Source organism: Musca autumnalis, unplaced genomic scaffold (genome assembly GCF_047663935.1).
Source record: "Musca autumnalis isolate F117 unplaced genomic scaffold, ASM4766393v1 scaffold_2, whole genome shotgun sequence".
Lineage (NCBI taxonomy): Eukaryota > Metazoa > Arthropoda > Insecta > Diptera > Muscidae > Musca > Musca autumnalis.
The window spans coordinates 37324103-37350324 of record NW_027411755.1 but is presented as its reverse complement, the minus strand read 5'-3'; the positions used below and the strand labels follow the sequence as shown (position 1 = coordinate 37350324).

At 36.0% G+C, this 26222-nt stretch overlaps 1 protein-coding gene across 2 annotated transcripts; it reads right to left on the bottom strand.

Moving 5' to 3' along the window:
- Nucleotides 1–1557: 1557 nt before the first annotated feature.
- On the bottom strand, nucleotides 1558–25562 carry LOC141393923 (protein CTLA-2-alpha-like). 2 transcript variants are annotated; one of them, XM_073967553.1, is made up of 3 exons: nucleotides 25544–25562; nucleotides 2124–2182; nucleotides 1558–2050 (listed from the first exon to the last, which is right to left on the bottom strand). In XM_073967553.1, exons 2-3 carry the CDS (start codon nucleotides 2160–2162, stop codon nucleotides 1850–1852), a joined length of 240 nt encoding a protein of 79 aa, XP_073823654.1. In that variant the 5' UTR covers nucleotides 2163–2182; nucleotides 25544–25562; the 3' UTR covers nucleotides 1558–1849. The 2 variants fall into 2 exon arrangements, with proteins under 2 accessions (XP_073823654.1, XP_073823652.1); XM_073967551.1 differs by lacking the exon at nucleotides 25544–25562 and having other exon boundaries at nucleotides 1559–2050; nucleotides 2124–2289.
- Nucleotides 25563–26222: the final 660 nt, after the last annotated feature.

Sequence of the window (26222 nt, the reverse complement as noted above, 5' to 3'; positions counted from 1 at the left end):
GCGTTTAGGTACGATTTACAGTTTTGGTGTATTCGAAGACCCATTGTAAAATGTTATGACAAATAATTTTGTAGAATATTTTGATCTGATACGATCACATTTTAAATGAGTTTTTAAACGTTTTTGAAAAAAGGGACCAAAAAGACCCGTTTAGTGACTCGCATGAGGGTTATTTTTTTCATAAAAAGATACCCCGCATTGTTGTCAGTAATATTGCCAAGGACACTTTATACCTAAAATGCAAGGATTCCAAGGAATCTGATGTCGAATATTTCAAAACCTGTAGAAATGGGCGGAACTTGCCACGCCTATTTATGTTACTTCCCGACGTAAACTTTCAAAACGCCGATACACGTGGCTTCTTGTTTTCGGTCCTCTTTCATAATATGGCCGAATTATCTTGTAATTATTTTTTGTGATATCGATCGAAATAATTCGATCACGTATGCGAGAATTAGGCCCCAGCATAAAATCCTTAGTCGATATAACGGTGTTCGGATGCCCGTTTGTCAGTTGAAATCAAGATACGGTTCGTAATATTTATGATATTGCTTTTTAATTTGTTACAGGTGTTTCTATTATTCGTAGAAGTTTTGTTTTGAAAATGGGCTAAATCGAAAGACATTTTCATAAAGCTCTCACAGAACGGCACCTCCCGATTTAAACGTTTCATTATCCCACAGAAATGTCTGAAATATGATTAAAAAATCGTCTTTCCATAGGTCGCCAATTTGAAGGTTAGATGGAGGCTTAGGAAACCCAATATAGCTGTCAGATAATCCGACAGATTATTTTCTGTTTATTTCATTTAAAAGTTTTCAAAAAATTTTTCATATGTATACATTTAACGAAAATAAAAAGCTTTTCACCCTTGAGCTTTAAGCTCATTATTTATATTCTGACACAAATTTCAATAAATTTTCCTATTGGAACTTTAAGCTCAGTAACGTAACGCATTTATTTATATTTTTAATTATGTATACATGTTAGCTTTTTGGAAAGCTTTCACGGCTGCCGCTGCAGCAAATGACACGCATTATGAGGGAAAGTAAAAGTAAAGTCTAAAATATTATGCGACATCTGCATAGGTAGATTTTGTGTGCTTTTCTATATGCATTTAAATGGCATGTGTCGGGGTAGATAATATTTATCATTTTATATTCTTAACTGAATGTGTCATACTATAATTTTTTCAAAACCTATTTCATTTCTTCAAACACACTGAATATAACAATTGTTACAGGATGCTATATTTTTATGAAAATTTTGACAGATGTGTAGTTGTAATCTTTTCATATGCTACTGGAGAAAATTTGTCCGGCAACATTTAGCTATTTTTATACATCAGATATTTTCTTATATATTACAACAAAACTGCATTCGACCAAGTTAGAAATTAACTATGGTTGTTATGAGCAATCAAACTACACTGTTGGTCTAAATTGGATAACATAAATTAGAGTTGTGGCAATCTGGTTCAATTGAACGATCTAGTTCAGTACGTAGTTCCAATCATCCACACAGTTTGTATGAAAAAACTGCGTATATGTAGTTCCTTACGTTAGTTTGTATGACATTACTCATACTTTTTCGGAACGTCGACAGTGAACTAGTTTGCCGAACTCTAACATTCACATAAATGTATTCGCCATCAATTGTCAGATATAGTTATAGATATTGAGCGAATTAAATTAACACCACACCGTAAAATCTTTAAAATTACAATATATTTTTTGTTATTTTTTTTAACAGAATACCACCTCCAATTTTATAAAAAATTATCACATTTTTGTATACGAATGTCTTTAAGCACTTTTTGTTTGAAATTGAAATTCCAGAGAAAATTTATTCATTCCACCATTGGTCGATACCATCGTCGTCGCTTCTCTTCCTCGGTAACATCCGTATAACTATTTAGGCCATAGGTAAATGATTCCAAACCTTGTTCATAACGCCGATTATGTTCATCAATGAAAGCCTTGCGTTCAGCTACCAATTTCCGGCGCATTTCATCCTCTGCTGAGTCCACGTAGAATTTTTTAAATTCAAGCTAGTATTAATAAAAAGTAAATTGAATATCTCCTCACTTTCACTAATTATTATTTTTTACAATTAAAAAATACCTTGTACGCTTCCCATTCTTCGTCTGTCAATGGATTCATTTTGATTTAGACTGATTTGACTGAAAAATTAGAACGATTTTTCTATTTCATTGCTGCTACTGCTGCATTGTTGTGGGCTAGTTAGTATATTTGCATATCCGAGGTGATGATAATGATGTGCTTTTCATTTGAGGGACGAAACACAAGTACATACATATATCTATACTTCGTATTATATTATATTAAGTTAATAATACTAATGAGGTAGAAGATATTTTAAATGTTAATGAAACAATATGTACGCTATAATCGGCAAAGAAGTTTATTGCAAAGCCCTACACTTATATCTGGAAAATAGTTATTTTTATACCCTCCACCATAGTATGGAGGATATATTAAGTTTGTCATTCCGTTTGTAACACATCGAACTAATCATTTGCGACCCTATAAAGTATATATATTCTTGATCAGGATAAAATTCTAAGACGATCTAGCCATGTCCGTCTGTCCGTCCGTCTGTCCGTCTGTTGTAATCACTCTAGCGTCCGCAATAATTGAGATAGAGTGCTGAAATTTTGCAAGCGAGGGTCTTTTTTCCATAGGCAGGTCAAGTTCGAAGATGGGCTATATCGGTCCACTCTTTGGTATAGCCCCCATATAACGGTACCTCCGGATTTGAGGTATTTTGACGTTCTTCGCCACATTTGCAGACCGAATTAGCTATAATTTGGCACTTAGGGTTCCCAGTGATCAACAAAGTTATATCCCAAAGGATATGGGCATAGGTCCATGTTTTGGTATAGTCCCCATATAACGGCACCTCCCGATTTTCGGTATTTTGAGAATTTTAGCTACAATTTTGAACCGAACTAGCTGTAATTTGCCATTTGAGGTTCTCAGTGGTCATGAAATATCTCCACCAAACATCGTCAACATAGGTCCATGTTTTGGTATAGCCCCCATATAACGGTACCACCCGATTTTCCGTATTTTGAGAATTTTAGCCACAATTTGTAACCGAACTATCTGCAATTTGACATTTGAGGTTCTCAGTGGTCACTAAACATCTCCACCAAACATCGTCAACATAGGTCCATGTTTTGGAATAGCCCCCATATATCGGTACCTCCTGATTTTCGGTATTTTGAGAATTTTAGCCACAATTTGTAACCGAACTATCTGCAATTTGACATTTGAGGTTCTCAGTTGTCATGAAACATCTCCACCAAACATCGTCAACATAGGTCTATGTTTTGGTATAGCCCCCATATATCGGTACCTCACGATTTTCGGTATTTTGAGAATTTTAGCTACAATTTTGAACCGAACTAGCTGTAATTTGCCATTTGAGGTTCTCAGTGGTCATGAAATATCTCCACCAAACATCGTCAACATAGGTCCATGTTTTGGTATAGCCCCCATATAACGGTACCACCCGATTTTCGGTATTTTAGCCACAATTTGTAACCGAACTATCTGCAATTTGACATTTGATGTTCTCAGCGGTCACTGAACATCTCCACCAAACATCGTCAACATAGGTCCATGTTTTGGAATAGCCCACATATATCGGTACCTCCTGATTTTCGGTATTTTGAGAATTTTAGCTACAATTTTAAACCGAACTATCTGCAATTTGCCATTTGAGGTTCTCAGTTGTCATGAAACATCTCCACCAAACATCGTCAACATAGGTCCATGTTTTGGTATAGCCCCCATATATCGGTACCTCACGATTTTCGGTATTTTGAGAATTTTAGCTACAATTTTGAACCGAACTAGCTGTAATTTGCCATTTGAGGTTTTCAGTGGTCATGAAATATCTCCACCAAACATCGTTAACATAGGTCCATGTTTTGGTATAGCCCCCATATAACGGTACCACCCGATTTTCGGTATTTTAGCCACAATTTTCAACCAAACTAGCTGTAATTTGCCATTTGAGGTTCTCAGTGGTCATGAAATATCTCCACCAAACATCGTCAACATAGGTCCATGTTTTGGTATAGCCCCCATATAACGGTACCTCCCGATTTTCGGTATTTTGAGAATTTTAGCTACAATTTTCAACCGAACTAGCTGTAATTGGCCATTTGAGGTTCTCAGTGGTCATGAAATATCTCCACCAAACATCGTCAACATAGGTCCATGTTTTGGTATAGCCCCCATATAACGGTACCTCCCGATTTTCGGTATTTTGAGAATTTTAGCCACAATTTGTAACCGAACTATCTGCAATTTGACATTTGAGGTTCTCAGTTGTCATTAAACATCTCCACCAAACATCGTCAACATAGGTCCATGTTTTGGTATGGCCCCCATATAACCGTACCTCCCGATTTTCGGTATGTTGAGCATTTTAGTTACAATTTTTAACCGAACTAGCTGTAATTTGCCATTTGAGGTTCTCAGTGGTCATGAAATATCTCCACCAAACATCGTCAATATAGGTCCATGTTTTGGTATAGCCCCCATATAACGGTACCACCCGATTTTCGGTATTTGAGAATTTTAGCCACAATTTGTAACCGAACTATCTGCAATTTGACATTTGAGGTTCTCAGTGGTCACTAAACATCTCAACCAAACATCGTCAACATAGGTCCATGTTTTGGAATAGCCCCCATATATCGGTACCTCCTGATTTTCGGTATTTTGAGAATTTTTGCTACAATTTTCAACCGAACTAGCTGTAGTTTGCCATTTGAGGTTCTCAGTGGTCATGAAATATCTCCACCAAACATCGTCAACATAGGTCCATGTTTTGGTATAGCCCCCATATAAAGGTACCACCCGATTTTCGGTATTTTGAGAATTTTAGCCAAAATTTGTAACCGAACTATCTGCAATTTGACATTTGAGGTTCTCAGTGGTCACTAAAAATCTCCACCAAACATCGTCAACATAGGTCCATGTTTTGGTATGGCCCCCATATAACCGTACCTCCCGATTTTCGGTATTTTGAGTATTTTAGTTACAATTTTTAACCGAACTAGCTGTAATTTGACATTTAAGGTTCTCAGTGGTCATTAAACATCTCCACGAAACATCGTCAACATAGGTCCATGTTTTGGTATAGCCCCCATATATCGGTACCTCCTGATTTTCGGTATTTTGAGAATTTTAGCTACAATTTTTAACCGAAATAGCTGTAATTTGACATTCGAAGTTCTCAGTGGTCATAAAGCATGTCCAACGAAACATCGTCAACATAGGTCCATGTTTTGGTATAGCCCCCATATAACGGTATCTCCCGATTTTCGGTATTTCGAGAATTTTAGCTGCAATTTTTAACCGTACTAGCTGTAATGATCGGTATTTTGAGAATTTTAGCTACAATTTTGTCTATTCAAAAATAATCAATATAGGTCCATGTTTTGGTATATCCCCCCTTATAACTGTACCTCCAGATTTTCGGGAATTTTCAGTGGTCACGAAATTTCTTCACTAAAATTCGTCAACATGGGTCCATTTTTGAGGGTCTACATTGTTTTGATGAAACTACCCGCAATTTGACTTTTGAAGTTCCCTGCAGCTATAAAACTTTTCCGCCAAAAAATTTAAAGATAGGTTGACTCTTTGATATAGCCCCGTAGGTGGTACCTTTCTCCTAGCTGAACACATTTTTTTAGATTAGATTAGATAACACTGTGCAACAAAATGGAGGTGAAAGTCTGGGGCACGGAAAATTCCTCTTGGGGAAGAAAGGCCTTGGTGAGAATATTATGAACCCCGAAGGACAAATCCGCCGTGAGTCGAACTTCCGCGTTATGGCGTGATGAAATTTTTGTTAGAGACCCTGTTGGCCATCAGGAATTAGCGTTATATCTTTGTTCACTGTTGCTTAAGTGCTCTACAAAAACAACAAGCAAAGATATAATGCTAATTCATGATGACTTACAAGGTCTCTTTCAAAAACTTCATCACGCCATAACACGGAAGTTTGACTCACTACGCACACCAATGGCTTTCATCTCCAAAAGGAATTATCTCTGCCCCAACATTTGTATTCACAGTGTAATTTAAGCAATAGTGGGAGGCAGTAGGAGTCTATCCATTGTCGAAAAGTTGTTCCACTTAAAATTGTGAAAGGACCCTAATTATTCCATTTTAATTAAGACTATTTTATGGTGGAGGGTATAAAAAGTTCGGCCCGGCCGAACTTAACGACTTTTTTACTTGTTTCTTATTTTTGTCGGCATTAATAAAGTCGTTGCTGTTTCAGTGAATTGTGGATGACGGGAGTCTAATCTGTTTCCTGTGGTTAGCTACTAGCTCCTGGGTGGAGGCTAAAAATTCCTGCTCATTACAACAAGCCGCCCATAAAGACCTATAGATTATCTTAAAAATTCTATCAAAACCCCACTTTTATTGTATGAAGAAATCGTGTAAAATTTCATACAGTGTTAGTTACAACCAACTTATTTATGCATAGTCTTTTATCGTCCAAACTGCATGCAATTTCCTTTAGAGATTTTGAGTGACACTAAACCACAAACATATTGTCATCGTCGTTTCCATGCAATGCCCTCATGAAATAATTGGAATGCTTAGCTAATGCGGATGACATTAATGGCCCAAAGAAGAAAAAAGCTCTAATTGTTAAAAGAAAATCTAAAGATATATCTAAAATACTTTCATTGCGATATTTATAATTATTACACTGAACAACAAATGTCATCATCTAATGGACAAAATACGCTTATTAAAAAGAGTGTCTTTAGACGGTTTCAACAAAGATTCAAATGTGCGATATGTTTGTATATGTACTTATATTCGAAGAAAAATCCCTCAGCCTAATACAGGCGACAGTTTATGTGGAGTGAAAAATTTTCTTGAAATTTTCTAGGCATTGAAAAATGGTTTAAAAAACTACTTCTGTTGTCCCTAGTCGTTGAATGTGGCGTATTAGTGTTGTCAACATGTATACGACATATGGGAATAAAGATGTTCTGTATTAACAAGTATGTAAAAGGGTATCAATCCGCTTGACCAATATAGTATACCCAAGATATACCCTCAGCCTGTGTGAATTGAATCTTTCGTCTACGGTCGACAGATCGAATCATTTTGCCCAAAAATTATGTATTCATAGGATTTTCAGAATGGCCCTTTTTGGACGAATATGAATTTGGATTAAAGCTCAACAGTGTTGCGGACGTGGTACCTGAAGGAATGAACCACATTGTCTATATTGGAAGTGGATTTTATTTTGGAGGTCATTCTCCTTTTAGAGCTTTTGGACCATTATATGAGGAGATATGGACTTGCCTACGAAAAACATACCGGCATGTCACAGATTACGATCGGAATGGTTTCAATTCCGTAATTTCATTTCGATCGTTTTTGTTTTACCTTCTTCAGATTTCGGTTGATTTGGTGAATTCCGAAAATCTCATTATTTAGTATAAATATGGCAACATTAGACGAATCAAAAGAAATAAAACAAAAACATATGATTAAACAAGTGAGCCAAGGCTATAGTCGGGTCGGGGCCGACTATGTGATACCCTACACCACTACCCCTGTTCATAAGCTTTTGACTAATAAAATTCAAAATATTATAATTGGGATAGCTTAGCGCCTTTGCTCTGAATGTCTTCATTAACGCAGGTCAATTTTTTTGAAACGCATTTAAGTGCATCTACAGTACAACCCAAATAAAAAATGGAAAAGTGGGATGTATGCCAACCATCAATAGGCTTCTTTCTCTGTTAGACCCCCATCAACCCCCAAAATTTCGTGAGGATCCGATCAAAATTTCGTAGTGTGATTGCACAAAAATGGAAAAAAGGATGCATTACCGACTATTGCGATGTCTCTGTTGTTTGACAACCTATGACAACCTACTTCACATCGTTGTAAAGGTGATATTTTCTACTTTCCTTGCCAGGTTTTGCTTTCGATATACCTCCAACAGAAGGGAAATATTAACTTTGAAATTTGGTCTTTTTTCCAAATATTTTTTTGTCACATTCCATTATCAAAAATCAAAAGGGTTTTTCCTCTGTGGGACCCCCAATAACACCCAAAATTTCGTGACGATCCAATTAAAATTGCGACCTGTAGCGTGATTTCCAAAAAAGTGGAAGAATGGGATGTATTACCGACTATTGCGATATCTCCGTTATTTGGATACCTACGCCAACCTGCTTTACATCATTGTAATGATAGGATTTTTTACTTTCACAGTCAGACTTTGTTTTTGGAAGATCCTCAACCGAAGCTGTGATATTCGTCATTATTATTAAAATCGCAAAAATAAAAAGTTGGGTTCTATTAGCGGCTATTGCGATATATTCGTTGTTTGATCACCTACGAGAACCTATACATCATTAGAAAGGCGATATTTTCTACTTTCATGGCCAGGTTCTGCTTTTGGTATACCCCATATTGAAGCTGTGATATTCGCTTAGGAAAAAAACGTTGTCTTTTTCTCCAAATAAGTTTTTTGCCCATTACGACCCCTAAATATTATCCGACCATCACCAAAATCAATAGGCTTCTTCATCTGTGTGACCCCCATTAACCCTCAAAATTTCGTGACGATCCGATCAAAATTGAGACCTGTAGCGTGATTTCCATGATTTCCGTGGAAAAATGGGATGTATTACCGACCGGATGTATTACCGACTATTGCGATATCTCCGTTATTTGGTCACCTACGCCGACCTAGTTTACATCATTGTAAAGATGGGATCTTCTACTTTCTTAGCCAGGCTTTGCTTTTGGAAAGTCCCCAACCAAAGCTGCGATATTCTTCATTATAATTAAAATCGCAAAAATGAAAATTTGGGTTTTATTTGCGTCTATTGTGATATCTTCGAGAACCTACTTTACATCATTAGAAAGGTGATATTTTCTACTTTTATTGTCAGGTTTTGCTTTTGGTATACCTCGTATAGAAGCTGAGATATTCGCTTTGGAAAAAAACGTTGTATTTTTATCCACATAAGTTTGTTGCCCATTCCGACCCCTAAATATTATCCGACCATCACCAAAATCAATAGGCTTCTTCCCCTCCGGGACCCCCATCAACATCCAAAATTTCGTGACGATCCGATCAAAATTGCGACCTGTAGCGTGATTACAAGGTTTAGATGGACAAACGGACGGACGGACGGACTGACGGACGGACACACATAGCCAAATCGACTCAGCTCGTCGAGACATTCATTTTGGTATATATAAGTATGGGTCTCGATGCGTTACAAACTTTTTGGCCAAAACCAACTTATAATACCCTCCCCACATAGTGGTGTAGGGTATAAAAACAGTGTAGAATTGGGAAGGGTGACGTAGGGCATGGAAGATACCAAGGAACTGTCCTGATCGGCTGTAACATGGTAAAGTGCAGGATTTATCTTGGTGCCTCTTTCGTCTCAAGTGGACACTGACCTCCCCGTGGTGTCACCTGGGGTAGCTGCCTTTAACACCCGTTAAAGGTAGTGAGCTAAAATGTGCCGCGCGTACACCCATACGAACGTTAAAAGCTTGGGTTTGGGCGCAGGGTTAGTAACCCTCCCCTAGAAATAGCAGCCTACTATGAAACAAAAGAAAAGAAAAACAAATCCCTCAAAAGTTGACGACCCCCGTAAACGTTTTAAGGACCATGATCTGCGAATCTGCACCTGGTACAGGCACATCCTCCTGTAGAGACCAGCATGGTAATTTGGTAACTGATACAGATAGTGTGCTAAGGATATGGAAAGAACATTTTCCAAAGCTGTTGGTATCCAATAGCATCGAAGACGAAGAAGATACCACAAACCCAATACTAGAATATGGTATTGAATGTATACCGCCCAGCCAAAATGAGGTAAAGACAGCAATAAATCGGCTAAAGAATAATAAGGCAGCAGGAGCTGATGGCCTACCAGCCGAGCTGTTTAAAACCGGAGGCGACACGCTGATAGGGTGTATTCATCAGCTAGTTAGCACCATCTGGCAGGAAGAACGAGTACCCGACGATTGGAACCTGAGTATCCTGTGTCCCGTCCATAAGAAAGGAGATATGACTTTATGCTCCAACTATAGGGGCATACGTCTTCTCCCCATCGCCTACAAGATAGTGTCAGAATTATTGTGAGAACGACTAAAGCCCATGGTCAACGAAATAATTGGAACATACCAATGCGGCTATAGACCTGGCAAGTCCACCATTGACCAGATATTTAACCTGGGGCATAAGTCTTCTCCCTATCGCCTACAAGATAGTGTCAGGGATATTGTGCGAACGACTAAAGCCTATGGTCAACGAGATAATTGGACCATACCAATGTGGCTTTAGACCTGGCAAGTCCACCATTGACCAAATATTTACCCTGCGGTAAATCCTGGAGAAGACCCAAGAGATGCAGATCGACACCTACCACCTTTTTGCCGATTATAAAGCAGCCTTCGACAGCCCACTACGTTCAAAGTTATTCCAGGCCATGTCTGAATTTGGTATCCCCGTAAAGCTCATTCGGCTTTGTAAAATGACTCTAACTGACACAAGATCTTCAGTTAAAATAGGAAAGAACCTCTCTGAAGATTTTTGTACCAAAGGAGGTTTCAGACAAGGAGACAGCCTTTCGTGTGATCTCTTCAACATTCTGTTGGAAAAGGTTATACGAGAGGCAAACGTCAAAAGAAGTGGCACAATCTACACCAATAGCCACATGTTACTTGCTCATGCTGATGATATAGACATCACGGGACGATCAGTAAAATAAGTAACTGATACCTTTATGAAGGTCGAAGGAGAATCTGCTAAAGTGGATCTGGCGGTAAACGGTGAGAAGACCAAGTTGATGATGTCGACGCGCAATGCGTCCATTGAGCTCGGACCAACTGTGGAAGTTGGTTCCTATAATTTTGAGGTAGTAAAAGACTTCGTCTACCTCGGCACCTCCGTAAACACAACAAACGACATCAGTTGTGAAATAAAAAGAAGAATTGTATTGGCCAACAGATGCTACTTTGGCTTAAGTAAGCACTTTAAAAACAAAGCCACAACTCGTCAAACAAAAATAACACTCTACAAAACACTGATACTACCCGTGTTGATGTATGGTTCCGAAGCCTGGGTACTTGCGCAAGCAGACATGACAGTGCTTGGCGTGTTTGAGAGAAAAATTCTTCGAAAGATCTACGGACCGATCTGCGTTGACGGTGAATATCGACGTCGTATGAACCACGAGCTATATCAGCTATACAAAGACATGAATATAGTTAAACGTATCGAGATGCAGCGATTGCGTTGACTAGGCCATATAATAAGAATGAGCGATGATGAACCCGTTAAAAAGGCGTATAAATTCGAGCCTCATGGCGGTGCACGCAGAATTTGCAGGCCAAAGAATAGATGGCGCAAACAAGTGGATGAAGAGATGACAAGGCGCGGTATTCCAAAAAGCGAAGCACTAAACAGAGAGAATTGGAGATCTTTTCTTAGTTCGGTCTATGAAACAAATTTTCTGTAATGGGCCAGCTAAATAAGTAAGGCTTGGCCAACAGAGATATACCCTCAGCCTGTGTGAATTGAATCTTTCGTGTATCTATCGACAGATCGAATCATTTTCCCCAAAAATTATGTATTCATGGGACTTTCAGAATAACCCTTTTTGGACGCTTGAACTTGCCGAATATGAATTTGGACTAAAGCTCAACAGTGTTGTGGATGTGGTACCTGAAGGAATGAACCACATTGTCTATATTGGAAATGGATTTTATTTTGGGAGTCCTTCTCCTTTTAGAGCTTTTGGACCATTATATGAGGAAGCATGGACTTGCCTAAGAAAAACATAATATCGCTATAAACAGGGCCACTAGGAGTACCTTGGGTAAAAATTTCCTAAGGATCCTCGAACAGATCCTTAACTGCACTTAAATAAAAATGTTAAACATTTGTATGGGTCGTAACCCACGGAGTGAACCCATAAGACCTACTTTTTAACATAAACTATGTTTGGACAAAATATTTTGAGATCCAATGTTTCGACCAAAGCGGTTGCTCCGTTTATGAGATATCGTGCATACCATTTTAGCGAATATTTTCGAACTTTTGTGGGGGAGGTACCGAAAGGAGTGGACCTATAAGCACCACCTTCGAATTTCATCTAATATTCGAAAAAATATCACAATATCCAAAGTGTGGACCAACGCAATCGTGACCTGTAGTGCGCACCAGCCACTACACACGCTGGCCGTGGGGGTTTGTTACAGCTTTTGGGTCATTTTCTCAAGAAGTATGGATTTGCCCCTCAAAAAACTTGTAGCATCGTAATAGGGGCCTTGAGTACAACCTGTTCTAAGAAAAAGAAACAGTAAGGAAAAGATCAAAGTCGGGCGGAGCCGACTATTTGATACCCTACACCACTGTGAATATGTAAAATATATATGGCAGCTATATCCAAATCTGAACCGATTTCGATATAAAATGGCACACTTATATCTACACTGAACTCCGTCACAAATTAAAAATTCATTAAAATCGGACATATATAGCGTGTTTCGTGCCTCAAATACCTCAAATCGGCCTAAAATGTATATGGGAGCTATATCCAAATCTGAACCGATTTCTATATAATTTAGCACATTTATTTCTAGACTAAATTCAGTCACACATTCCAAAAGTCATTTTAATCGGACATATATAGCGCATTCCGTGCATAAAATACCTAAAATCGGTCGAGATTATATATGGGAGCTATATCCAAACCTCAATCGATTTCTATATAATTTGGCACACTTATTTCTAGTCCGAATTTGGTGACATTTTCCAAATTGGATAAAAATGGGACAAAATTTGCGTGTTTGGTACACAAAATGCCTCAAATCGGGCGAAAATATATATGGAGGCTATATCCAAATCTGAACCGATTTTTACCAAAATAAATAGCGTTCGCCTTTGGCCAACAAAAACTATCTTCCCCAATTTTCATGCGAATCGGACGATAAATGCGACCTGTACTTTTTTTACAAAAATACATGGGCAGACGGACATGCGTAAATCGACTCAGAAAGTTATTATATGTATATCCCTAAAGGAACTATGGGTCTATCTCGTTTCCTTTGCATGTCACAAGCTAATGCACAAAGACATAATACCACTTACCACACGGTGGTGTAGGGTATAACAAAACTATTCGAGAGGAGGTCCTAAACTGAACTTTTCCGAAATTTTGCGGGGAGGTACACGAATGAGATGACATACATACATATATTGCCAATATTTCAACTTTTGAAAGGGAGCTACCCAAAGGAGTGGACCGATATAACCCATCTGTGAACTTGATTTATGTTTGCACAAAATATTACGACCACCAAATTTTAGACCGAATTGGTTTATCCTTTGGAGAGTTATCGTGCACTTTATCCACTACACATGGTGTCATAGCGGGTCTTTACAGTTTCGGGTCATTTTCTCAGGAAGTATGGACTTGCCCCTGATAAAACTTGTACCGTTGTGATGGGGGAAGCGAATACAAGATTTTACAACAAAAATCAAAACGATTTGGGAGGAGGCCTTAAACTGCACTTTTTCCAAAAATTTTGTATTTATGTACCCAGGTAACAATTTTTTCCGAGTGCTCCGATTTCTGATTTTTTCCGAGATTTTCTGATTTTTTTTACAAATTTGGATCCTAAAATTCTGTAATTTAGTGCCTTTAGTTATGATCTTTAAAGAAACCAATTCGAATTTCATTCCTCATGGCAAACACATACATTTGTATACATACAAATATACATACAAACATACATATGTATACAGTAAAAACATTTAGAAATGAATATAAACTAAAATGTTTCACATTTAATTGATAATATTTTTAGACCAAGTAATCAAGCTCTTACAAACGGACATCCGCATGTAGAACCTGTGTAATGTTTTCAATATATTGCTGATATTCCATTGAGAATGTTATATTTACTCGTAAAAGGTTTCACTGTACCTCTATCACACACACGCCACATTTTCTATATTTAACATATTTTCTAAAGTCCCCTGAAAGTCTAACAAAATTCGCACATTTTAAATTACTTTGAAAAAGAAAAAACATTGTTTGTCATCGTGCTTGTTATTTATTTTCGTGGTCAGTCAGCGTAGAACAAAACAGAATTTAGAATTTTGAAATAAAGATGTCATGTAGCATTGTTTTTATGTTTGTTTGCAGAACATAAAATAATCTAATTAGATATTGAAACACCTTCACAAAAGTGTGTTTTCTCTACGAATAATTATTTTTGTAGTACAGTCGAAATCGCTTATAACAACATATCGCTTATAGTGCCAAACTACTGGCCAGATATACAGGCATGTCACAGATTCCGATCGGAATAGTTTCAATTCCGTAATTTCATTTTGATCGTTTTTGTTTTAGCTTCTTCAGATTTCGATCGATTTGGTGAATTCCGAAAATCTCATATTTAGTACAAATCTGGCAACATTAGAAGAATAAACAAAAACAAGTAAAAAAGTATCAGTTGGCTTTGGGCGTATGAACCGACAAAAGTATGGATAGGATTAAAGCTAAAAAGTTTGCGGGGATAACGATAGATAGGGCTTTTTTTATCACACTAGCCTACGAAAAACATAATATCGCTGTAAACAGGGCCTCTAGGAAAACCTTCGGTAAAAATGTCCAAAGGATCCTCGAACAGACCCTTAACCACCCAAAAATGTTTAACATTTGTGTGGGTGGTACCACAAGGATTGCAAAGATATTGCCCAAATTTGAACATAAACTAAGTTTCGACAATATTTAGAGATCCAACGTTTGGTCCAAATCGGTTGCTACGTCTATGAGAAATCGCGCGTACCATTTTAGCGAATATTTTCGTACTTTTGAGGGGGAGGTACCGGAATAAGTGGACCTATAAGCACCACCTTCGAATTTCATCTAATATTCGAAAAAATATCACAATATCCAAAGTGTGGACGAACGCAGTATTCGGTTCGAGCTCTCCAGCCACTACATATGGTGCCATAGGGGTTTTTTACAACTTTCGGGCTGTTTTCTCAAGAAGTATGGACTTGCCCCTGAAAAAACTTTTACTGTCGTAAATGAGACAGCGAATGCAAGTTGCTTCAACAAAAACTAAAGTGATTCGAGAGCAGGTCTTAAAGTGAATTTATCCAACATTTTGTGTGGGAGGTACCCGAAGGAGTGGACAAATATAGTCCATATTCGAACCTGATCTATATCTGGTAGATATATTAGGATGTGTAAAGTATGGACCAAATCGGTCACTCCCATCAAGAGTTATCGTGCGCACAATCTGAAAATTTTTTAACTCTTGTGGGGGAGGTATTCGAACTTAAACTAAGTTTGCACAAGATATTAGAAGGTCACATTTTGGACCGAATCGGCGATCCGTTCGAGAGCTATCTTGCGCTCCAACCACTACACACGGTGTCATAGGGTTTTTTTTTGTACCTCTCAGGCTATGGACCTGCCCTTTATGAAGCTTATACCTTTATATGGGGGGCAGTGAATGCAAGCTGCTACAACAAAAATCAAAGCGATTCGTGAACAGGTCCTAAACTGAACTTTTCCGAAATTTTGTGTGGGAGATACCCGAAGGAATAGACCGATTGAGTCCATATTGCGCACAAATTTTCCCAAAATTTTCGAACTTTTGTGGGGGAGGTATCGGAAGGAGTGGACCGATATAACCCATCTTCAAACTTAAACTAAGTTTTGACAAAATATTACGAAAGCCAAACTTTGAACCGAATCGGTTGATCCGTTCGAAAGTTATCGTGCGTTCCAGTCAGACAGATGGACGGACATGGCTAAATCAACTCTGAAACACATTTCGGCCAAACATACTTGGGGTCTAAAACCATCATTTCGATGAGGCACATTTTGCCCGTATGAAAGTGTATACACCCTCGTTAGCATAAATGCTGAGGGTATAAAAAGCAAGACCCAGATAGAGATTAGTGGAAATCTATTCTTAAATTAACCAAGATTCTTATCATTTGACCGATGTCACCTGTTTCTTTCAATAGTTACCGTGTTCACCAGCAATTGTAATTAGTCACAGTAAGATTTTTCAGAGCTTTTGGACCATTATTCTAGAAAAGATAGATTTGTGCGAAAAAAAAGTATATCATTATGTCATTATCATAACAAGGACTACCTTTGGTGAAAATTTCAAAAACGATCCTCGAATAGCTCTTAAACTGCACATAAACGAAAATTTCGAATTCCTGTTCGATGTCGATGTTCTTGGAACTTCATTACGTTTGGAAGAAATATTACGATTTGCAAAGGTTCGACCAAATCGAAATTTATCATTCCGCGCTGGCACTTTATTTGGTATTTTTTGAGGTTTTGGGCTATTATTTAAGGAAGTATAAACCTGCTAACGTAAAAAATCGTGTAGTGGTTGATGTGTAGAACTTCGCTAGATATTATTATATCCTCAGCATTTATGCTAACGAGGGTATATAGACTTTCATACGGGCAAAATGTGCCTCATAGAAATAATGGTTTTAGACCCCAAGTATGTTTGGGCGAAATCCGTTTCAGACAATTTGGAGTCGATTTAGCAATGTCCGTCCGTCTGTCTGTCTGGCTGGTGCGCACGATAACTCTCGAACGGATCAACCGATTAGAACCACATTTTGGGTATCGAAAAAGTTCGGAAAATTTGTGCGCACGATAACTATTGAAGAGGGTAACAGATTTAGTACATGCTTTGCACATCCTGAAATTTCTACTAGACTTATATGAGGTTCCAATATGGACTCAATCGGTCCACTCCTTCGGGTACCCCCACACAAAATTTCGGAAAAGTTCAGTTTAGGACCAGCTCTCGAATCGCTTTGATTTTGTTGTAAAAACTTGTATTCACTGCCCCCCATACGACGGTATAAGTTTCATCAGGGGCAAGCGCATACTACCTGACAAAATAGCCTGAAAGTTAAAAAAAACGCCTATGACACCGTGTTTAGTTGTTGGAGCGCAAGATAACTCTCGAACAGATCTGAGAATTCGGTGCAACATTTGGCGTTCGTAATATTTTGCCCAAACTTAGTTTATGTTCGAAGATAAGCCATATCGGTCCACTCCTTCAGGTACCTTCCCCACAAAAGTTCAAAAATGTGCGGAAAAATTGTGCTCACGATAACTCTTGAAGGTAGTGACCGATTTACACATCCTAATATATCTAAATGGTATAGATTAGGTTCGAATATGGACTATATTTGTTCACTCCTTCGGGTACCTCCCACACAAAATTTCGGATAAGCTCACTTTAAGACCTGCTCTCGATCGCTTTGATTTTTGTTGAAGCAACTTGCACTGGCCCCCTTTACGATGGTAAAAGTTTTTTTTAGGGGCAAGTAAATACTTCCTGATAGTCGTAAAAATCCATATGGCACCATGTGCATTCACTGACCCCCTTTACGATGGAACAAGTTTTTTCAGGGGCAAGTAAATACTTCCTGAAAGTTGTAAAAATCCCTATGGCACCATGTATAGTGGCTTAAGCGCACTATAGCACTCGAACCGGTCAACCGATTTGGTCGAAAATTTGGCCTTCGACATATTTTTCCAAACTTAGTTTCAGTTCGAAGATGGGTAATGGCGGTCCACAACTTCCAGTACTTCCCCCCAAAATATAAGAAAATGCCACTAAAATGGTATGCACAATACACTTTCTTAAACGGGGTAACAAATTTGGTCCAAACTTTGGATCTTCTAATATTTTGTTCAAATTTAGTTTAACTTCCAAAAATGACCCATATTGGTAATCTCCTTAAGTTACCTTCCCTGCAAAATAAGATCCACTTTCATAATGGACCAAGTTGATCCATTTGTTTAAGTACCTCCTCCGCAACACTTTTGAAATTTAATCCTAATCCACATTTCTTTCGGCAAGTTCAAATGTCCAAGAAGGGCCACAAAATTCTGAAAAGACCATAAATACATTCGATCCGTCCGTAGATGAAATTTTCAATTCACATAGGCTGAGAGTATATCCCTGTTAGCAAAGCTGGCTGATTCTTTTTTAATTGTTTTTTTTTTTTTCAATATAATCACCCTAGGACATATAGCTCGATTAATTAAATTAATTAAAAATCTCACAAAAATGGTGTTCGCCCTAAAAAGGCAAAACTGAAAGAATGATATCCTTATAAACGGCACTCAAGCGAAAATTTTCAACTTTTATAAGGGAGGTCCCGAAGGAATTGTTCGATAAGTACAAATCTGAAACTAAGTGGATAAATGTATCGTTCCCAGGTGATATATTTTTAGCACTGGAATTTTTACAGCTTTTGGGTCAATATTTCAGAAAGCATGGACGTGCACATCAAAGACATAAATACAACAAGATAAGACATTTTGTTTGCTATCATTATTCAGTGAATGGCTTTTGAATTTAACATAATGTTATATCACGATATGGTGATATAACATTTTTTTCTTTTATACATTTTTACGTATTTAACCGAATTTACCGATCCAATTGACATAGAATTATTCTTGAATAGATCCTTGAATTCATAAATTTCGTTTCTGATACCATTACATAAAATATTCCTCCTTGGTTGCGATTTTGAATTAACTGCAACCTGTTAAGGGTAATGTTTATATACAAAGTTTCGTAAACATTTTTTTGTTGCATGCATTTTGTCATGTCTTAGTTGTATTTATGTCTTTGTGCACATGACCAAAAATATCATTGTAATAGGTAAAAAAATCAAAACGATCCTTGAACAGCCTTTAAATTGCATTTAAGGGAAAATAAGTAAAGGACTGGGTCCATATATAGTCCATCTTCGAACTTCGTATACGTTTGGAAGAAATATGACCATGGTCAAAGTTTGTATCATATCGATTAATACTTTCTAGAGTTATAGTGCCTAGCAGCCAGTCAAACTAGATCGACTCCTATTTATATGAATCGGATTTAATCTTAACATACATATGTAGGGTCTAAAACAGAATGCGGCACACAACAACAACAATTTGAGCAAACACTGTTGTCAGCAGGGCTGCCGGATTATTTTTATGGAAAATCGTCAAAATGACGATTTTTATTTTAGAAATCGTCAAATCTATTTTATAAAATCGTCAAAAATTAAAATACGCACTTTTAGATATATTTTAATATATTTCTTATTAAAAGAAACATAAAATGGGTATTCAAGAATGTGAACAAACATTTCGCCATTAAGTTATTTATTTTTGTAAGTAAATATTTTAGTTTATCATTTTTAAGAGATCGGGCTTAATAAATATGGCATAACAATTGGTCTGTTCCAGAACCTGCAAGAAGCTACTATTTTTTACTACGATAACATTTGTTCCTTTATGTTATCGTAAAAAATAGTAAAAATTAGCAGATTCTTACAGTACTGGAACAGACCAATTATGTTTTGTTAAGTTTTAAATCATCTTTGGTATAAAGTATACCCTCCATTGAATCATTATGAAGAGAATTTTGATATTTTATTTTTTAAGATTTACTTGGCTGAGAACACATTCAACATTTTCTGACGAATGAGGTAATGCCTATCATTAACTCCCAGCAAAACTCCCCTTTACAAAATCCCTTATTAACCATTTATTTTAACAAGGGCCTGTCGCGCCAATTATTGTTATTGTTTGACCATTGAAATAAGTAGTTAAGAAAGTAGTCACTTAAAATCGTGACTACTTATGTAATTACTTATTTTAGTGGACAAAAATAACCAATTATCTCGCGCGACATGCCCTTCTTAAAATAAAGGGTTGTTAAGGGGTATTTTTGGTGGGTTTCTTTACAAATTTTGTTCTAATAGGAAATGCATATGAGACATCACCACGTTTCAAACTGAATATTGCATTCCGAAAGCGAAATAAATCCGTTTCATTATTTTCAAACATTTCCGTAATATCCACAAATCTTAGTTCACGAAATTTTGAATCCATTTTTTGTTTTTCCATGTTTACGAAATTTGAAAATTCTTTAAAGATTTCGAAAAACTAATAAAATTGCTTTCACAATCAGGTTTATTTCAATTTTAAAACAAGAATCTACTATTATTGAAACTTTGACCAATTTTTTTATAATTTTTTCCAAAAAATTCAAAAATAATATATTTTTGCAGGCTCTGAAGCCTAGCAATTGTAATTTTGCTTGGTTCACTTGAATCCTGTTTTGTTTTTTGTTAACAATTCCTTTGTGTATACACATAACTATATTTAATTATTGTCTACGAATTAATTATTAAAATCAACTAAGAATATTTGAGCAGTTTTTAGAAAATAGAGTTTTAACAAATTAATTATGACTTAATTAGCAAAATAACCAAAAATCGTCATTTTTTTTTGCAAAAATCGTCAAATCGTCATTTATCAATTTTTGACCAAAAAATCGTCAAAATGACGATAAATCGTCAAATCTGGCAGCCATGGTTGTCAGTGCATGGTTTTTCAATTAGTGAGTGGAGAGAGAAGCTCTCTTTGCTTGCTCGCGAGTAAAGAGGTGCCGCATTCTGGTCTAAAATCATTATTTCAATGATGCACATTCCTGATCGTGATCGTATATACCCTCTGTAGTAGAGGTGGGCGCGTGTCGTGCCGTGAGTAGTGCGTGTTCGTGCCTTCTCAAAAAACGCCGTGTTTGTGCGTGTCGTGCCGGAATGCATTTTTGGCCGTGCGTGATCGTGTTTTTTTTTTGTTCGACACGGTTTTGCACGACACGATCTGCACTATGTGACACGATCGTGCTAAATTTTTGGTCTCCCTTTAGAAGTCGTGCAAGATACCTTACTAAACACGAACATCGAACAGGAAACCGACCAAAATATTCCTAAAATTATTTGCTTCGTTTTTGTAGTCTGGTAATTATTGCCGTTTTGTTATGGAGAGGCCAGAGTATGAGTGAAAAAATATGATGTTTGTTTGCCATTTGTTTTGTTCATGAGAGAAGCAAATACAAAAACTACTATGAGAGTTAACGCAATATACTCTCTTTGCAAATCAGATGTTTATCTGACTGTATTATTTGTTATGGATCCTCATCTGGATTTAATAAATCCAGTACAAATCTCATTGCATTTAGATCACTGCCGACCAAGAAGAGGGCACAACAAATTCTGAATATTGGCATCTTTTGACAGTGTGTTAGTAAGGTTGTATGCACGCATGTGCAAAACAAAAACAAATCAAAACATTTGCTCCCTTTTGTGTGCTCTTACATTGCGTTCGGGTCGTGTGTGTGTGAATTGCCGAAAAACTTCGTAACTTCAACAATACCAAAGAACGGCATTGATTTAGATATACCTTTTCGAGGATTTAAATTTCAATCAGCTGATTTTTGTTCATAGCACAATTACCAAGGTAGATGCATCAGCCCATCCGATCGAATTTGAAACGTCAGAAGAAGTTGTTGTAAATTGAACTCGTCTCAAAAAACATACGGCAAATAACAAATTTATTATTTAATATTGAAAATGTTAGCTTATTATGCTACTAATGCTAACTAAGTCCCGAGCCACACTAGAGTAATTTCACTGAAATTTTGACATGAAATTATGCATCTCTAGATCGAGTTCCATAGTAGAGTAAAATCATGAAATTCCTATAGTGGGGAATTCGACCTAAAAACGCCTAGTTGCATGAAATTTTTTAATGAAATTCAGTTTAGTGTGGACCGGGACTAATGAGCAAATAAAGAATTATTTTATCGTTTAAACATTGCAAATATTTGTCTTGGTATCAAATCAAATTTGTAAATCAAATCAAATTTATTTTTTTTTTTTCGTATCGTTTACAAATTTGGCCTTTTTAAATTATTTTCTAGCAACATGTTTTTCTATATACGAGGATTTATGCCGGATTTAAAATAAATCCACCAATACCAGGATTTATTTTTGTGTGGGAAATCTGGTAGACTTTGACCGGATTTAGCAATTAAAACCTGATAATGCACTAAATCCGGCTAATGAAGTCATATCAAAATGGCCTATAAGAAGATGATTTTTTATTAGCTAATGTAAAAGCAATGTTACTTGATATACAAAGTGAGAACATATGATGGGCAGGAAATTACAATGCCACACTTACACTAATTATCAGAGTTTTTGGATCAAAATGGCAAAAAGACGAAAAATGAAAAAGGTCTCCAGTTGATACAGAAATTGTATTATCGAGTGCCGTATCTAGCACGACTGATGTTTTAAACTTTTGGAAACAGTCTAATCTAAAATATTTAGAACAATTAGCCAGGAAATTTTTGGCTATACCCGTCAGCTTTCAATTTTGAATGAGCGAGAGATTTTTTCCACATCTGGAAATATTCTCAACGAAAGGCGTACTAGACTTTTGAGTTCTAACTTGGACAAACTAATGTTTTTAAATAAGAATAGAAAAATTAGAAGTACATATGAATATTAGGGTTAGTCATTTTTTTAGATTCAAAATCTGTGGAAATAGCATATAGGGCAGGCAAAAACAAGCAGAATTGCGTTTTTACTTTTTTGAAATTGTGAAAAAACGTTCCGCACAAAATGCAATTACTTTAGATCAAAACCAACATTTTTATTTGAATTTTTTTGTGATTTTTAAAATTTGATAATATTTTTTTTAAAAAAATCTATATCTTTCAATTATATTGATTTCTTTCGGAAATTCGTATAAATGGTATAGCGGCAACACAGCTTTTTTTATTTCATTCGGTCTTTTTGCTTTAAAATTTTTGACCCAGTTATCACTGTTTTTTTGGACATTTTTGCAACTTTTTTTAAACGACATGGCGATGTGAACCAGGCCTGCTCAAGGTGCGCACCTGAGCTGTCGGTGTGTGTCAATTTTCTCACACACACAATTTAAAAAGAGAGCTTTTGTTTTGTTTTGAATATTTTCAAAATTAAAAATCAGTCTCTATTGAACATTCAATGAGGAAGGTTCTGTTTTCGAATTTGTCTATGAATTTATATGCGTACACTGAAAAAATGAATGAAGATACTGAATACGAATTTTTATTTGCCTAAAATTTTTACGGCAAATTAGAGTGTTTGGTTTGTCAACGCACTTTGGTTTGTCACGAACTTGATTTGCAACAAATTATAACATCAACAGTCACATTTGGTCAAAATAAAATAATTATTCTACTCTATATTTTGAAATATAAAATAAAAAAAAAACTGTTACGATATTTCTCACAGTATACAGAGAGACAAAGGAAAATTGAAATTTGTGTATTTCAAAACCAACACAATTACAAAATGTGTTTGTATGTGTCTGAGCAGGCCTGATGTGAACACAAACTCTGAAAAAATAATTTAAAACTCTAAACGATATAAATTATGTATTATGACATTACTTCTGTATTGTCAAACTTTTATTAGAGCAATTCGTTTAAAATTTTTAAAACTGGGAAATGAAACCGAGTTGCAAATTTTAAAATCGATGTAGCTTAAAAACTAAATGACAGATTTTTGATCAAATTGCATATTTGAAATCCATGCACTAAAACCAACTAAAAAAAATTATTTCCAAGAACAACTATTGCAGAAAAAAATTTCTCAAATTTAAAAATTTAAAAAAAAGTAAACTAAAAAAGTTTGTTTTTAGCTAAAGTAATTGCATTTTGTGCGGAAGGTTTTTTACAATTTCGAAAAAGTAAAAACGCAATTCTTATTATTTTTGCCTGCCCTACATGCCATTTCCACAGATTTTTGATATTCGAAAAAAAAAATGAAAAAATGACTAACCCTAATGAATATTTTTTAAAAACAAATAAATGTACACCTATATCGATTTCTCCTATTTATAACCTACACCACCTTGTGGTAAGGGTATTAGGTCTTTGTGCATTAGCTTGTAGCATGTAAAAGGAAGCGAGATAGACCCATAGTTTATTTTAGGGATATACATTGAATCACTTTCTGAGTCGATTTACGCATGTCCGTCTGTCTGTCCATGCATTTTGTAAACAAAGTACGAATTTATTGTCCGATTCGCATGAAAATTGGGGAAGATAGTTTTTTGGAAAAAGGACGAACGCTATTTATTTTGGTAATAATCGGTTCAGATTTGGATATAGCCCCCATATATATCTTCGCCCGATTTAAGGCATTTGGTGCAAGAAAAATGCTATATATATGTCCGATTTCAATGAAATTTGGAATGTGCGACGGATTTTAGTCTAGAAATAAGTGTGCCAAATTATATAGAAATCGGTTCAGATTTGGATATAGGTCCCATATATATATATATATATATATATATATATATATATATATATATATATATTCGCCCGATTTAAGGCATTTGATGCACGAAACGCGCTATATATGTACAATTTCAATAAAATTTGGAATGTTTACCGGGATTTGGCCTAGAAATAAGTGTGCTATATTATATAGATATCGGTTCAGATATGGATATACCTCCCAATTATATTCTCGGCCGATTTTAGGTACTAATGCACCAAACTATATATGTCCGCTATATATGCCCGATTTCAATAAAATTTGGAATGTTTGCCGGGATTTGGCCTAGTGTGTCAAGTGTGCCAAATTATATCGAAATCGGTTCAGATTTGAATATAGCTCTTGTAATGAACACTAGACAGTATTTGCAAAAAAACCTTCTTTTAGAAGTTTCAAGTCCTAAGAAATATAAATTTCCTCAACAACAAATAAGTATAACAGGACTACGGGAGTTGTGAATTCACTAGCACTAGCAGTCGGCTGGGGGGTTCGCGTCCTGTCGTCATATTTGTCTGTTTAAACATTACAGTAATAATAGTTAACTCCCTTTTTAAAATTAAAAGCAAAATTTGTATGGCCGAACATTATCGAAGTCCACTGAAACTATGTACCCCTGAAGACTCGGTAATCTGTGGTTGAAAACAATAAAAATATGGTATTGATTTGTGTTGTTTACTTTAAGCGATTCCTTGGTGGTTATAGGAACGCTAGCCTCACTACCCACCCTACCTATGGTTCTACTCGGCCAAAATGTTTATAGAACCCCTATACAGAAGAAAGAACCTAGTTTTCTATTTCATTATCACCATCGACTTAGGAAAACTCCGCAGACTTGAAGTTTAAAGATCCATTTTATATAAAGTTTAATTTATTCAAATCATTGCATGCAACTAAGGTAATATAAGTATGATATTATATATAATAATTCAGTATAATTTTCTTCTGGATTTCAAATTATCAATTAAATAAATAACATGTTTGCCTAATTTACTTTAGCTTATAGAATGTCTATAGAAAACTTCAATAATCATATGAATGGGTAAACTAATATTTTGATAGCTGTATGTAGGGTATCTTTTTTTTTTTTACAAGCAAAACAAAACAAAGATAAATAAGAATAAAGATATACACCACATAATTTAAAACAAAAGCGCAAATTACTTGATTCCCCTTACTCAAGACAAGGGGAGAGCAAAAGAGACGAAACTTCAATTAATAGATTAAAACATGCACTTACCATACAATCATATGCAATCCATTGAAGAGGCCTCCCAATTGATGTAGCTTGTTGTATGGATATCTTTCTGGAGCAATGCTAGACGTTGTTTAATATTTTGGGATGATTCAATAATATAAACACTGCTTTAAATTTTAGAAATATGGTATATCCCTTCTTAAACTGATAGCATCATAAAATATACTATTTTCTTGCCTTAATAAGAAAGGTTTAAATAATTAATCACATTATACATGGTATGACACCTTTTCTGAAATTCCCATGGGCAACTCTTTGTATGATTATTTTGAATACACTTTCTTTTGCAATTCAAAATTATAGTTAAATTTTTTTTCTATGTTCAATAATCACTGATGGATTTTATCCTCTTCTTTAATTCACTTTATACAGATTATTAATTTTTTTCACTACCGTTCATTACAAAGCGTCACTACAAACTGGATCTTGGAGAAGCTTAGAGGTGGAGAATAATTGAAATTCTTACTATTGCTGTTTTACAACAGTAAATGTGAAACAGAAGAAGACAAAATGATCACTGAATATTGAACATACATTTTTGTTGTCGCCATATCGGAAGAGAAGGAAAAAGAATCAGAGTGTTTAATGTAATGATTTTGTTGGTTGTTTCATTATTTAGATCTATTCCATTTTTTCAGGGGGAATGATAAAACTCTCTCCT

Coding starts and splice junctions, on each gene's coding strand:
- LOC141393923 (XM_073967553.1), bottom strand. CDS start 2,162: ATGAATCCATTGACAGACGAAGAATGGGAAGCGTACAAG. Junction 2,051..2,123: donor AAGAATGGGAAGCGTACAAG/GTATTTTTTAAT, acceptor TATTAATACTAG/CTTGAATTTAAAAAATTCTA.